We start from the raw sequence: 16,304 nt of genomic DNA, 5'->3' as shown, positions 1-16,304 counted from the left end.
GGTCAAAGAAAGACAACCAAGTTGATGAGAGAATTGGGACTTTAAGCTATCTTGGCATCTGTAGCATGGAGGATGGGTGGAAATTGAGTTTAATCAGTCATGGTCATGTAATGAAACCCCAGTAAAAACTCCAAACAGTGGAGCTTTCTGGTTGGTAAACATCTCATTACTGTGCTGGGAGGGTGATCCATCTGATTCACCCAGGAAAGGGCCCAGAAGCTCCATATCTGGGACCCTCCCAGATCTTAACCCCAGGAGTATCCCTTATAAAAAAATATAATCATAAATATGGTGCTTTCCTGAATTCTGAGTCATTCCAGCAAGTCATCAAATCTGGGGACATGATTTTTTGTAGTCAGTCTTCCAGAAGCGTCCATGGCCTGAATGGTCCTGAGATTTGTGGCTGGTGGCCATCTCTGAAGTGGAGATAGTCTTGTGGAGGACTTTGCCCTTAACCTAGGAGGCTGTGTCGGAATTGGATTTCTGTTCACCCACCTGGGGTAGAAACAACATATGTGTTTCCCCTTAATACTAAAGCCAAAAGTGAATGCTGAGAACATTTAATACAACATTAAAGTACTCACATCGTGATTCTTCATTGATCATTCTGACCTCTCCAATGGCTTTGTGCCTGCGGGATAGAATGAAATATGGGGGTCTAAAAGACAAAATGGAGTTTCTGTTACTCGCTTGCAATGAAATGGTGGGCATGTAACGTGTTCTCTTTGGGCCATAGCCCTTTATCTTTAAAATGGAAATATTAAGACCTAATTTGTACAGCTGTTAAGAGAATGAACATAAAAATCTAAGATCTTGGCACATGACAGGTGTTCAGTGACTGTAATTTCCAGCTGTCCTTTAAGATTTTTTCCAATAGGAATGGTTCTTTCTGAGCAAGATTTTCTTTTATCCCGTTCATCAAGAAGAAGTCAAAGTGATTGATGTGGCTTCAGTGAACACGCAGTGAACTATGTGACCTTGGGGGGATATGCTGACTCAACCTCTCAACGTCAGTGGCTGTGAGAGAGTTTCGTCTTAAAGAGGGTCTTGCCATAATTGAAAAATTCACAATGTCTGCTCTGGGGAAGGGAGGACACCCATTCAATGCCTGTATCTGCTGTCACTACGATGACAGAACAGCTTGCTGCCACATGTGTTAAAACCCATCTTGGCCTCAGGTGCCCAGTGTCTATGCTCTGAATGGTGCCATTACCGTGGGCACATTTAAGCTTCAGTCACTTGCCTAGGGAGACCCAGCATATCTGGGGCCCAGAATGAAAGCCAGGCCTGTGGATGCCTCCTTGTCCCCTCAACAGACTCCTCCTGACTTGCCTCTCTTCCATTTTGTGGCAAAGTGGTTACATTTCTGCACCAAATAACCAGCAGACTTTCCTAGAGGAACGCTGTTTTTCATTTCCCTCTGGTGATCCCACAAAATGGTTGGGTGTCATCCCTCATGTGAATTCATCACTTGCGAAGAATACATTTAAAAAAAAAATAACTTGTTTATTACGCCAGGTACTGGGATAGAAACTTAGGTGGGATGACCAGATAAGCTTCTGAGGTTTTATTGTATCAATTGTGCAGACAGGAAGGCTGAGCCCCAAAGCAATCACACTATTCAGGAGAAGAGATGGGATTTAAAATTAGGTGTGTCTCACCCCTAATCCTTTTTTCCTTTTGGGAAGGCTTATTAACCTGTGTGGGAAAGATGGCTCCTTATTTCTGAGGTAGAATCTGCTCTTATTTTTCTTTTATTCCCAGACCCTATCACATTTATTTTTTTCTAGAAACTTTGTTATGACATTCCCTATTCTTTAAATGTGGCTTAGTCAACGGAGCATATTTTCAAATAATTCGGAAAAGAGACTGTGCCAGCTACACCCAAGTGCCGGTCTGTTGGCTTTAAGTTTTTTTTTAATACCCAGTCTCAACTCCATGGTTTGGGTTTAAACAGAAATTTATTCTGGAGGCATTAGCAAAGCTTACTTCTTTTGCCATCCCCTCTTAGTAAGCAAATCCTGGATGCGTTCCTTGCCACGAGTGCTTAATGGCAGAGTACATCTTGTCACCATCCAAGGCAGGTCCTTTTGAGTGGCATGTTCTCGTGGCTGGAGGGAAAAATGTGATCCAGATCCCACAAAAAACAGATGGAGTTTTCCATGCAAAACCATTACTGTTGGATTCCTGGCTAGAGGATTTCTGTTTTTCAAAATTGTGGGTTTATCCCCCCACCCCCCCCACCCCGTCTTCTTGACTCTTGCTGTCTTTCTTTCCCAGGAGTGATGGTGGGTATCTCCAGCTTAAATCCAGAGGTATAACTGGGATAGATCATTGGAAGGAAGTATAAGTCTCGAGACAGCTGTGACTAGATCAGGCAGATATTACATCCAGTCCAAGCACTGTATAATAATAGAGGTCCCAGATAAAAGAATGGTGGATGTCAGGGGAAAGAAGCTGAAGGCTGCTGGCTTTTAGGAAAATGATGATGATTTGATAACCAGGTTGTTCGGGATTTAATGAGATGATGTCTGTAATGGTCTTAAGGGTAGGGCTTTGTTCCATGCAAGTTCTCTATAAATGGCCTTTACTGTGAGTACCAGGGTCAATGTAGAAACAATGGCACATCAGAGGAATCAGTGATTTCCTAGGTTTTGCCTTCATACAACATTGTTTTCTAAGAACCTAAATGGACCCAGATCTAACAGGAAACCATTTAATAAATTATAGTGATGATTATTATTGCTGTTGATATTATTAGCATAACATCAGCATCAAGGGAGACAGTTAAACTGTCAGGTGCTAAATGCAATGACTGGTACACGTGCAGTGGGATTAAATGCACTCCAAGAGAGAAAGCTGGGGGCTTCCCATCTTTGTTAAGAGAAGCACAAAGTTAAACAGGACTCTTGATAGGACTGAGAAGCTCTGAGTTCTGATAGCAGCTGTGCAATATTTAATGCAGCCTCATTTGGTCCTCAAGGATTAGATATAATAATATTTCCCAAAGTTGCCCAATAAGAATTCTAGCACCAAGTCCTGACCTAGAGAGGATTCTAGGGAATGTACAGTTTGAACAAACAATCCCAAGTGATACTTGTGATTAGGTAAGTTTGGTAAACACTAGGTTGGTAAACACTAGGTTGGAACAATCTACAAAGGCCACCTGCTCAAAAACTCCAGGAAAGTAGGAGTTTCTATTAAAGAAACCATTTTTACCCAATCTCAATGACAGAGTGAGAGCTATTAAGTCCTGAAATTGGGTTCTGTTGGCTGTGTGTGTGTGTGTACACAAGTATGCATGTGTGTGCATATGTGTGCATGTACATGTTGTGTGTTCACATGTGTGCTTTGCTTGTGTGTACATGTATGCATGAATGCTCGTGTGTGTGTGTGTATGTGTGTGTGTTGGGGGCATCACTATAGCAATGAGACACTTTAAAAATGCTTGAATCCGAGGTCATCACTCTCCAGGTTAGTTTAGGAATGGCTTAACCAAGAAGGCAGGAGAGATGAACAGATGACCTCATGTTGTCTCTCAGGACCCTATGATTCCATGAGAACGACACAGGTTTTATGCATGATCTGTCCTGTTTACCTCCTCTTGCCTGAAGTCAGTGAGTCATGAAAAACCAAAATTGCTATTGAAATGTCAATTTGGAAGATGTCTTTGTTTTAGTTAGAAGGATTTTTGTGGAAATATGACTTAAGCTTTTGTGTCTCAGAAGATGAGGTGGATTTCCCTGGGAAAAGACTCAAGAAAACCCAAGGAAATGGGAGACTTATTTTGTATTAAATATTTGGAAAAAGACAGGAATCTCAATCCATTAGTCATAACCAAATGCCCAGTGATGGTGCTCCTTCTCTGATGACTCTCCTGGAAAGATTAACGGTTCTTTACTGTGACCTTTCCTTTCCACTCTGGGCCCACCTGCAGTCGGAGCTGCATATTTACCTCAACCATTTGCCTCATGGCTGAACTATTCTAGTTGTCAGCTCTTCTGGTTTAATAATCTCTAACCTATTTCAGCTCCAATCCATTCTATACACTCCTGCCAGAATAATCTTGAAATTCTACTTTGCAGACATCAATACCTTTCTTAAAACTTCAGTGGTTCCTGTTGTGTTCATAGGAAAATATTATAAAATTAAAGATTCTCAGATGGCTAGAACCTCACAATCATCACAATTAGTTCCTCAAATCCAAACACCTTTGTCTGACATCCAAAGACCTCTTATTTACTCTCTCTTACAGAAATTGGCTTGGAGGAGAAGGGGGAGTCAATGGTTCACAAAACAAAACGACAGGAAGAAAAGAAGTTGCTAGAACCTGGGGCCTGAACATCATCAGGATTCTTTGTTTGTCTCTTCCTCCTTATTCTCTCTGATACTTCCCTTTCTCTGTAGCCTTTGACAACTTTAGGCTAAAACTATTTTTTTTAGAGATTTTATTTATTTATTTGACAGAGATCACAAGTAGTCAGCCGAGAGGCAGGCAGAGAGAGGAAGGGAAGTAGGCTCCCTGCTGAGCAGAGACCCTGGGACCATGACCTGAGCCAAAGGCAGAGGCTTAACCCACTGAGCCACCCAGGTGCCCCAGGCTCAAACTTTTATAGATTTTCATTGGATGTAAAAAATTTTTCTTTAAGTGATTCCAAATGCACACATCCTAAGGAAAATCTATCACTGAATGCCTTGGGGGTAGCGAAAGGGAGAGCTGGGTACACAGAAAGAGAAGCTGTTATTGCCAAGCCCCATTAGAACAAGGTGGTTGAGTTGGGGTGGGGTGGGAGAGAGCAGTTACCTAAAAGAAGGAGGTAATTACCAGACTAAACTGAAGAGTTCTAGGTGGATAAAGCAGTTAGTTTCACAACTCACAGGGTGTTACTAATAAACTTCATCGAGCTTATTTTATAGTATTCTAAATTTTTGTATAAACTACATCAGTCTAGGCAATGCTTCCTCAACATGTTATGTACGTTTTTGCCTTCATGGCTTTTCCAATACAATTCCTTGTATCTACATCCCACCTCATTCTCTCGGCCTAGATGGGCCTACAAGACCTAGCCGAAGTTATTGCTTCTTGGCCTGCCCTGGCTTCAGAGATGACAGTTGACGAATGTACCATGTTTATGCAATTCGATTGGTACTAAGTATAGACTGTCCGGTATTAGCGATTACTCGGCCGTGTGTACATCCTGTCTCTCCAAATGGATTCTAGCCATCTTTAGGACAGATGTATTTTAAACTCAGTTGCAGAGGTAATTTCTACTTGTTATTATTAGTGTTAAATCCCTGTTTTATAGTTTCCTAGATTTGAGGAGAGAGAAATTTAGAAAATAATAGCAAGAAAGTCAAAGAATTAGAGCATATAGTTATATCCAATATCAACAGTCATAATTACACTAATTGAACGGATAGAAGCCAATTGATCTTGAACTTTGATCAAGAGAAGAGAATAATAAAAGTATGTCCCTCAAAACTGAGTTTGGTCATCAGTTTAGGAAACATCTCCAAAGGTGTTAAGCGTTTTGAAAAGGAGCTACTCCAGGACTGTCGGTCTCTGCATTGGCAAAGAACATAGAGTTTCCTGTTCTCAGAGCTCTCCCTTTCTCTCACACCTATTTCTATACCTGAACATAAACACATTTGTGTTTGACAGGGGTAGTTTCACAAATAGCAAACTAGAACAACCCAAGACTATGCTCCTGGGAGTAATGATAGTTTGCCACTATATCTCTTGTTTAGAGCTGGATATAAAGTGTACTGTATTTAGTACTAAAATTTGGCACTCAAAAGTATTATTTTCAGTGGAACAAATTAGATTTTCAATATATGCCTAAAATACTGAAAGTAGTCTATTGAATAAGATGCCTAACAAAAAAGGTAGAATGGAATAATCATGGTTAATAAGTAAAAACTTCTTGGAATATTTCATATGACTGGTCTAACATAAGGATTTCAAAATGATTTCTTGGTCTGTATTCTTCCGTCCATAAAACGAATCCATCAAAAATACTTCATACCTTGTGTAAGATTCTGGATGAACAAGAGGACACAGTGGGTCTGGATCATGAAGATAGTTTTAACTGCCATCTAGTCTTTCACATCAAGTTTTGAAACAACAGAATTGACCAGGTTCTAACTTCCTCCTAGGAAGAATGCAAAGAATTGGATTTGGTGATGTTCTCCAACTTATGACAAAACCAAACTAAATTCACCTTTCACCTTCATGACTTTATAAAAGGGGGAAAAAAAAACCTGATTGGGTGTGTAGTACCAAGATTGAACCCTATGTGACTGTAGACTTTGGGTGATAATGTTGTGTTTGTGTAGGTTCGTCAGAGGTAACAAATGCACAGCTGTGGTAGGGATGTTGAGAGTAAAGGAGGCGACGCATGTGCAGGGGCAGAAAGTGTGTGGGAAATCTCTGTACCTTCCCCTCAATTCTTCTGTGAACCCAAAACTCTTTTAAAAAGTCTAAATTTAAAACAAACAAGCAAACACTCATTAGAGACCTGACACAGAACAAATAACTGGCCCAAAATCTAAAAAGAGATTGTGATTCCAGTGAGAGGACCTGCAGGTATGTGCTAACTTGGGTGGATGCAATTGGACACAAATAAGAGCTCAGGCAGGGTAGCCGGCAAGTTGGTGAAGGCTGTGGGTGGTCCAGTAGAATAGTGTGGAACTGGGTGCTGCACACACTGGAGGAGTTTGCACCCTTTCTGTTGCTTCGCAACCTTGGCAGCTTCTCAGATAAAATCTGAAATTAGTCCCATATACAGAGGGCAAGGGGAGACTAAAGAAAGACACAGACCACTCTAGGTGGTAGGCAGCAATCTTAATATGCAAGGGAATTACATACAAGGCTTATCTTGGTCAGCTGCAAGATGAGTAGATCTCTGCACCTGCCTGCCAGATTCTTAAAGCTTAGGGGACCGTAGCGGGTTACTGTCATGTGTTGAGTTCATAAGTTCCCAATAACACATTGTTGTCTTGGAGCTGCATCCTAGAAATGGCTCCCACTGTGGGAATGGTGGGAAGAACTTATGTTCCAAGGACAGGAGACTAGGTGAGGAGCCTCTGATCGTCTCTGTCCAGCTCTCAGGTCAACCAGTGATTGTGTCCACTTGATGATCTCCTCCAATGCTTTTGCAGGTTCTTTCTCCATGAAGTCTATTGAGTACTCACAGAATAGACCAGAAAGAACTGTAGGATCTTGGAGGGAGGGGCAGTAGTCCTATAGTGGGAGTAAGACCCCTTACCCAGAAGAATAAAAACATTAATGTAGCAGGGGAAAAGGAAAAGCCACTGATTCTAGAACATTGGTGAGCACTCATTACAGCTGAGGAAAGGGAACAGAAGTTGGGAAAAGTCTGTTCTTGGGGCAAGGGTCAAGATTAAGTGCTGAACCCACAACTGGCAGAGTTCAAGTGACAAGTAACAGCAAAATGCTGTTGGGCAAGGGATGGGAAAGGAACAAGAATGTGTAGACAGAAGCTTTTGAGGAGTAGCTCAAGGGGAAGATCTAAAACTCAGATAGGCATTGCTCCACCACCCTAAAACAAGCTTTCTATAGGAATTTGAAATCTCTGATGCACTGAGTATAACTATTGCAAAAAGAAAAGTAAAGAAGAGAGAAGAGTAGAGGAGAGAGCAGGAGAGGAGGGGAGGGAAGGGGAAAGGAAGGGAAAAGGGGAGAGAGAGAAAGAAAGAAAGAAGGGGAGAGAGAAAGAAAGAAAAGGAGGGGCACCTGGCTGGTTCAGTGGGTTAAGGCCTCTGTCTTCGGTTCTGGTCATGATCTTGGGGTCCTGGGATCAAGCCCTGCATCAGGCTCTCTGCTCAGCAGGGAGTCTGCTTTCCCTCTCTGTCTCTGCCTGCCTCTCTGCCTACTTGTGATCTCTCTCTGTCAAATAAATGAATAAATCTTTAAAAAAAAAAAAAGAAAGAAAGAAAGAAAAGGAAGGAAGGAAAGAAGGGAGGGAGGATAGGAAAGGAAGGAAGAAAGGAAGGAGGAAAGGGAAAAAGAAGTTGGCGGAATTAGTGAGTAACTAATTGGATTAATGCAAATCCTTCCATTACAATTCTAGCAGAAGAAAAGTCATGACCATATCCAGGTATATAAACTATTTACCTGTCTCTACTGACCTACTCAATGCATTTGGCTTTTTTTTTTTTTTAAGATTTTATTTATTCATTTGACAGACAGAGATCACAAGTAGGCAGAGAGGCAGGCAGAGAGAGAGGAGGAAGCGGGCTCCCTGCTGAGCAGAAAGCCAGATGTGGGGCTCGATCCCAGGACCCTGGGATCATGACCTGAGCCAAAGGCAGAGGCTTTAACCCACTGAGCCACCCAGGTTCCCGCATTTGGCTTTTAACAAAAAAATTATGAGACATACAAAAAGGCAAGAAAAAGCCAATATACTCCTATGTGACAGAGTAATCATCAGAAATAATTTTCAGCTTTACTATAAAGTGGAAGTAATTAAGACAGTATGGTATTGGTGGAAGTGCAGATTTACAGATAAATGAACAGAAGAGAGAATCCAGAAATAGACCCACACAAATATAATCAATTTATTTTTAGCAAAGATGCAAAAGCAATTAAAGGGAGAAACGCTAGTCTTTTTAAGAAATCATGTTGGAACAACAGGAGGACCATAAGTAAGGAAGGCCGGTGGGGGTTGGGCTTCGGTATTTCACATCTTGTGTAGACATTAACTTAGTTACAAAGGTTAATGTCACCAATAATCATGCTGATATCACTGGCCCCAGATATGATGTGAGAAGGGCCATAACATACATGATACTCTTCCCCCAGACCCTTAATGTCAGTCTATTCATGAAAAAACATCAGAAAGACTGAAATTGAGTCACACTTTACAGAAGAGCTCACTAGGGGTACTTTCCACTGTCTTTTTAATGATTCTGTAAATCTAAAGTGTTGTTTGTTTGTTTTTAAGATTTTGTTTATTTATTTGACAAACAGAGATCACAAGTAGGCAGAGCGGCAGGGAGAGGGGAAAGCAGGCTCCCCACTGAGCAGAGAGCCCAATGCGGGGCTAATTCCCAGGACCCTGAGATCATGACCTGAGCTGAAGGCAGAGGCTGAACCCACTGAGCCACCCAGGCACCCCCTAAAGTTGTTTTAAAATTAAAAGTTTTTTTAAAAAGAGGAGTGGACGTAAAGTCACATGCCCTATTTCCCTTGGAGGAGAAGATTGAGGCAGAGTGAACCTAAAGTAGCAACCAGGGAAGCCAGTGAAATTGGCATCTCAGTGATTTACACTGGATGCCATTAACTTCCAGATGTTTTCTAATGTTTCTCCAGCCTAGTTGGTGTGAGGAGGCCATTTTGTTTTCTGTAAAGAGGAACTTTGGTAGAAGAACAGGAGCCTCTGAAGGAGAAAAGGCTTCTTGTCAACTCCTGTTCTGCTCCCTATACCCTTAGCCCTTAGTTCCCACAATTTCTTTTTTTCACTTCAGGTATTGCCAGGTTGGGATTCTGATTCTCTGGGTTTGAGCCTCTTGACTTCACCTTAGCTTTTAGTTTCCCCATAATTAGGAGTTTGTGTGGTATTTAACCAGAGCTGCCCTTCTGTCAGTGTATCCATAACTGATGTGTTTTCGCACAGGTAGGGTTGATCGACACCAACGTTATACTCTATGTCGTGGTCTTACCTTTGTTGCCTACCCCATGATGGGGGGGTAGAGACCCTGTTCACAATGACAACCCCCTTTTGGGAATTACAGCTGAAAAAGACAGACCCGCATGGGCCATGTCCTTACACCTGTCCCAATCTAGGACAACCAGAGTCTCCATCCCAGGAGTGTAAATTTGGAACTGAAAGGTACAGGAATGAAAGCGTGAGGAGAAAGTGTAGGAAATTTGGCCGCCAAGGGGCCCACAGTTATTTTAATTCTCTTCTTTCTGAGGCTTGGATACAATCTGTATCAGTTTTCTGTAATTGTTGTGGCAAATCACCACACTGAGTGGATGAAAACATTAATTCTTCCATGAATAAACATTAATAAAAACACAAATTCTGTCATAGCTCTGGAGGCCGGAAATCCAAGCTGTATTCCCTGCAGAGGCTCTGGGGGAGAACTTGTTGTCTTCCTTGGGTTCCTCGGCTTATGGCTTCATCAACTTCCATCTCTGCCTCTGTCTGCACATCTTCTCTGTCTTTCCCCTTTGTGTGTCTCTTATAAAGACACGTGCCGTTGGTGGGCCCTAAATCCAATGGCCTTATCTCAACATCCTTAATTATATCTACAAAGACCCTTTTTCTAAATAAGGTAACATTCAGAGGCTATGATGTGAAGATATTTTTGGGGAGCTTCATCATTAAACCCAATACCCCACCCTTCCAATTAGTTTCTTAAACTAAATAGTGTCAGTTTCCATTACTTGCAACCAAACCCCCCCCCAAAACAACAAAAAAAACCCCTCTAGTTTGGTCTCTCGATGTTAGCCATGTAGTTGTAACTGGTTTGTACAACCTATATACTAAGGTTGACTTCAGAAATTCTCTAATTTCAATGTAGTAAGAATTACTTTGGAATTTATTAAGAATGCAAGTTTCTGCCTTCCTCTTCAGTTTCTCAATAAATTGGTCCAGGAATCTGCATTTTTAACACTTTTCAGGTGGCCCAATGATAAAAGAACAGGGAAAATTGTGGAAGCTGAGACCCATTAACATCCCTTTCAAATAAAGGCAAGAGGAAAAGCAATGAAAAATAACTTGAAAACTTTAATGATGTTGTTTAGATAGTAAAAACATAAAATCTTTTAAATAAAGTACATTCAATTTCTCAGAGCATCTAATATTCAGATAACTTATATTTCATACACTTTCCAACATTAAACAATTGACTAAATAATGCATTTTCTATAAAATGATATTACAGCTTATACAGGTAAAAGTATATCACAAAAACACTCCACACAGGAAGAATGGCAGTACCTATTAAGAAATGCTATAAACTTTCCGTTAAAAAATATATTTTATCTCTCATTTGTTTGTCATAATAATAAACAGAATATATATTTTTCTTTCTAAAATTGTCTTACACGATTTCCCTTTAGGACGATAATATGTACAAACCTTATATCTGAATGAATATAAATAGAAATACTGTAATAGTGTTACAGATATATTAGTAACTCTTACAGAAAAAAAAATATGGCTTTCTAATAAAAGCCTCTAGCACAGCTGAAATCTCAAAGCTATTTAAGTTAGACATTCCCATATTTAGTAAGGCACAATGGATCTCGTTTCTTATTTCCAGTTGAATTACTGTGAGCAGTAATAAGAGAAAATATAGTCAGTAGATAACGAGACCAGATCTATCAGTTGGATAAACTATTTGGAGTTTATTGAACTTTTAGGGGAGATGTTCGTTCTTTCTCCACACCATTGTTTCTTTTTGCGCCTTGTGGCCAAATCTAGTCCTTGGTGATGAGAAAGAAATCACTGCATCCCCCTCAAGTGCCTGAGAAACAGTTTACTCATTCATTGGATCTGGTCCATTGTGAGGAAATAGCCCAGTGGCCATTTCCGGTTATAAGCAGCTTATTTTGACTGATTGGACCTGGTTCCCTATCATTTCTAAAAACAGCTTCTGATATAATCTGTACATGGTGAAGCTATGAAGGAACCTGATGGTCTTCCTCAGGCTCTGAGTGACAGCTTTGGGGAAGTGGTATGTTTTCAAGTGCTTCAGTGCATGCATTAAGGCCTTCAGGGTGTCTTGGTCACCATTTTTTATTCTCCACAGGCTGAGCAGCTTCAGAATCTGCTCGCTTGATTTGCATGCCTTCAACGTCTTCTCGATGTCTTCTGCTGTGACTTTCTTCCCCGGCAAGCTTTCCATCAAACTTCGGAGCTGCTCGAAGGTGAGGTTTGCGTGTCCAATGTGCCGCTGTACGCTGTTTTCACACAGGTCGATATCTGCATCAAGCAAAAGCCCGAAGAGACAGTCACATAATGTATATTCTAAAGCCACCACCACAAAATGACCGTGAGGCAGAAGGAGGTTCTCCCAGAATTTCATAAATTTATTTTAAGGATAATCTTCTCCTTCCTTTTTATAGGGAGGGGGAGACTGAGGGATGCTAGGTATTTGTGAGAACTGAGTTGAATATTATTGCATGTTAGAAAGGGTAAAATGCTTTATGTATTCTAGGCATCCAACAGAGCTTTGTGAAAAGCCCTAATTTTGGAAATGAACAGTAGAAAACTATAGACACATCACTCTCAGTTTTCTAAGAAAAATTGGAAAAATTAAAACCGTAACATTTCAGATAAATAGAAATAAAGTATTCGACTTAGCCATTTTATAATATGAACTTTCATTAGTGGATATCTGATATACAATCCATTTGAAGAGTTAGGTGTGACAAATGGTCTTTACTAATTAGGGCCAGAGAATTACTGTGGAGGAGGAGGAGGAGATCTGAAAAACCCAACGGAATGAGGACAAACAATGGTAGGATTCATATGGCCTAGAGAATATTCCAGTAATGAGCTGGGACATAAACGTAAGAGGGGGTATCTAACATTTCCATTAATGACACGAGTCATTTACTGTCTGTGAGCCCTAAGGCAAGTCAGTTTATCTTTTTGGGCAGAAATGTCCTTATTTATAAAATAGAGAGTTTGGCCCCTTCCAAGTCTAACAATCTCTGATTCTCTCTCCCACCTCCTCCCCCCCCTTTTTTTCCCCTGCTTCAGGGCTAATTATACTTTCACAGAATACATTTTGTTTGCCAAGGACATAAGAAACTTTACTCTGCACAAGTGAAAGTCGAAAATCTTAGTCTTCTAAAAGAATAGGCCTCAGTTTCAGATGTTTGAGGCTTTTGGGGAAGTGTAGGATTCTTCAGTTATCTAACTACAGGTAAAGAGCAGATGGGTTTCTCATGGATACTGTCCGCATTATGGAAATCTTCCTCCCCTTTCTGGCAGGTGCTCCCAGTGCTAACTGAAGTCAGAACTCTGCGCTGTATATCCTAAAACTTAACGTCCTGTCCACACTCGAAGAAACTTCCTTTTCCCCTTGGATTCTTTCCCATCATAACACACACACACACACACACACACACACACACACACACACACACACATTGTTTCTAAAGGAGACTTTTTAAAATAAAACTCTAAAACATGAGAATCCTTGGTCTCAACTAGCCCTTTTCTCTAAGAAACACTTCACAGACCTCATCTCATTAATCCTCACACTATAGGCTATTAAAATGGTAATTTTAAAATAGGCTATGTTGTGAGGATTAATGAGAGGACATCTGTAAGACACTTGGAGGCCTCTGGAGAGAATTACCAAATAAATACAAATAAATACAACAGAGCTTCTTGGTGGAAATACAAGATAAGATCCAAAGTGTGTAAGGAACATCTGTGTAGGCCGGAGATGTTAATGAAACCACTATGGGATCTAGAGGTGGAATTCCCGAGGTCTAGACCCGTAATTGAAATGGACTGTCTCTTATTTCAGAGTGTTCAGTGTACTTTAAAGAGTGGTCAGGGTGTGGAGGAGATGAGAAGAAAAACCTTGAGGCCGCTCTAGGGATAGCTTCTACACCATTACTTGGCGGAAACATTTTAGTCCAATAATAATTCCCAAAGGGAAACATTGTTCACACAACTAAACAGGTGCTCAGTCTTCTTGTTTATGATAAATGGGTGTCTTTGATTTCTGCTAGATTTGTTTATTTCAGGTCACCCTACCTTGGAAGATCTTCTTGACCATATCTTGATCTTTGTTTTGATGCTTCCATAACTTCAGGAGCTGGAAAGTCTGTTCTTGTGAGCTGTGTCGCCGTTTTATCCTCTCCACGCTCTCTGCATTTACTTTGGTGCCCGGCAAATTGTCAACCAGGACGCTGAGCCAATTAGGGGTGAACTTTGTAGGAACGGCAAACCTGAAGAATGCCTCCTCACACAGGGTAACATCTGAAGGTGGGAAAAACCAAGATTTACTTAGCAACTGGATTCTGGGAGGTCTAGTGGCCAATAAATAAATAATATCAATACAATAGGGAGTTTTCCCAAGTTGAATGTGTTAGAACGTGAAGTTCAGATAAAATCAACTCTCTGTTGGCTCGTCTTAGTGGCAGATTGTCAACCCAACTGGGCTTATGTCCTCTCTAAAGTTCTTTGAGGGCTTTGAGGGGAGAAAATTTAATGAATGTCTAATGGAAATATTGCTGTAAATGAATTGCAGCAAAAATTTCTATGACTCGGGGCACCAGGGTGGCTCAGTGGGTTAAAGCCTCTGCCTTCGGCTCAACTCAGGTCATGATCCTAGGGTCCTGGGATCGAGCCCCGCATTGGGCTCTCTGCTCAGTGGGGAGCCTGCTTCCCCCTCTCTCTGTCTCTCTACCTGCTTGTGATCTTTCTCTCTCTCTGTCCAATAAATAAATAAAATATTTTTAAAAAATTCTATGACTCAATGTACACATTCACATATTTTAATGTAAATATTAAACATCCTGTTAAAGGGTTAGCTAGCATCCACAACTTACTTCCAGACCAATGTCAAAACAAATATAATTACTGTCTTTCGAGGAGGTGAAGAGTAATCTGGAGTCGCGTACGGTTTTCTGCACACACGTAAACACAGAGTTTACCTTTGAGAACAAGGGTGGATGTAGATGTAGAAGCATGCATTAAGTGGGGAAATAATCAACACCAAAAATAGACCATTTAGAAAAGAGGTGCAATGGCCTGAGTGTCTGGGTGGGGTCTGTTTATCCCAGGGATTAAGAGTTTGTCTTCAGGGGTACCTGGGTGGCTCAGTGGGTTGAGCCGCTGCCTTCGGCTCAGGTCATGATCTCAGGGTCCTGGGATCGAGTCCTGCATCGGGCTCTCTGCTCAGCAGGGAGCCTGCTTCCCTCTCTCTCTCTCTGCCTGCCTCTCTATCTACTTATGATCTCTCCCTGTCAAATAAATAAATAAAATATTTAAAAAAAAAAAAAAGAGTTTGTCTTCAGATTCGTCAGACCTGGGTTTGAATTCTGACTGTCACTTCCCACCTACACTGGACTGAGCAAACTTCACAGTGTTTTTATAAAGATTAAAGCTCCTGTAGCAGAGGTGCCTGGCTTATAGTGAGTGGTTAATATAAAATGATAAAAATAAAACTAAGAATGAATTAAGTAAGGAGAATGTTTAAAGTTAGAACTTGCCCCTCTTACCACGCCTTCCCTCATTCCACTGTTTGAATAGGAAAGCAGAAAGGCTAAATGACTTGATGAAGATTCTGATTACAGGATGAAAACATGTTGGAACTGGGTGTGAAACTTTAAAAGCTCAGCCCACATTCCTACGTTTCAGATTCTTCTATGTCACACGCAAAGATGGTTGGGGGGAGTCAAGCTAGTTAAATGATAAAAGGGAGGGCATCTTCGGTGAGAGGCATCCTTGATGGAAGGTCTGAGATTAGTCTAATGGTACGAAAGACACCACTGTGGGAAGCATCCACATAATGAGCATGGAGCTGGTGATGCTTCCGGAACACAGAGTTTAGGACAACCAGAGAAATCGATCACTTCATGCAGTCGAGGCAGTGACACCATAGGTAACAAAGCCAGCTTTGCCTTGTCTGGTTTGTTACCAGTTTATATCACGATGCTTCTTAGTTGCCAGATTTTATCCCCTCCCTTTTTTTTTTTTTTTTTTTGGCCAGTTTTTAATCTTAAAATGTAATAAAAATGCATAATTTACCAAAAACTCTATAATTCGGACTGATAATGTGGCCTTAGATGTCATCTTTACACCACCTCTCTCCCCATGGGTAAGATCTGACTCAGGTGTAAAGGGAGAAAGTCAAGTTTGGGAGCAAGATCACGACACGGTGAGACCTATGGAGAGGTGTTGACTTGTGGCGTTAGCGATGCCGAGAACAATCTTAGCTGATAGACATTCAAGAATGGAAAAATAAGAGTTTCACTGAGAAGGTAGCCAGAGGGTCTTGCATTCAATTCAGAGGGGATACAAAGGTTGACATCTTAAAATATAATTACCTATTCCACATTTTTGAGTCGGTTCACTGTTTCCAGAACATACATTGTCATGAGTTGCATTTCCTTTCTGAATTAGAAGGAGACCAAATGCACTGCAGTCTGTGTGTTTTCTACAGGGTGCTTTAGATGACGTCTCATTCGAGAAGAACCCATCTGGACATCTTTTGCAAACTGTATTTCGCTCCGGGGTTCCTACAGAAAATACCAAGTAATTTAGCACCTTCTTCTCAAACACTTTCACAGCAGACAGTTTCTC

The 16,304-nt window shown here is 41.0% G+C and overlaps 1 protein-coding gene and 1 long non-coding RNA gene across 6 annotated transcripts in view; one reads left to right on the top strand and one right to left on the bottom strand.

The window, feature by feature from the left end:
- LOC123953259 overlaps window positions 1-13,931 on the top strand; it is a 271,167-nt gene extending 257,236 nt beyond the window's left edge. For all 5 annotated transcript variants that reach the window (XR_006820856.1, XR_006820851.1, XR_006820854.1 and 2 more), the window contains 2 exons: window positions 11,785-11,902; window positions 13,810-13,931. This is a non-coding gene — a long non-coding RNA (uncharacterized LOC123953259). The remainder of the gene's footprint in view (window positions 1-11,784; window positions 11,903-13,809) is intronic.
- Window positions 10,738-16,304, bottom strand: part of TNFRSF11B (TNF receptor superfamily member 11b) — a 29,658-nt gene continuing 24,091 nt past the window's right edge. The window contains exons 3-5 of the mRNA XM_046023329.1: window positions 16,049-16,240; window positions 13,752-13,976; window positions 10,738-11,957 (exon numbers count right to left, since the gene is read on the bottom strand). Of these exons, the coding sequence (XP_045879285.1) occupies window positions 11,569-11,957; window positions 13,752-13,976; window positions 16,049-16,240 (806 nt within the window). The 3' untranslated portion in view covers window positions 10,738-11,568. The remainder of the gene's footprint in view (window positions 11,958-13,751; window positions 13,977-16,048; window positions 16,241-16,304) is intronic.

The sequence above is a fragment of the Meles meles genome, chromosome 1 (genome assembly GCF_922984935.1).
Source record: "Meles meles chromosome 1, mMelMel3.1 paternal haplotype, whole genome shotgun sequence".
Taxonomy (NCBI): domain Eukaryota; kingdom Metazoa; phylum Chordata; class Mammalia; order Carnivora; family Mustelidae; genus Meles; species Meles meles.
Note: the sequence above shows the minus strand (reverse complement) of the source record. Positions and strands in the feature narration are given on the sequence as shown.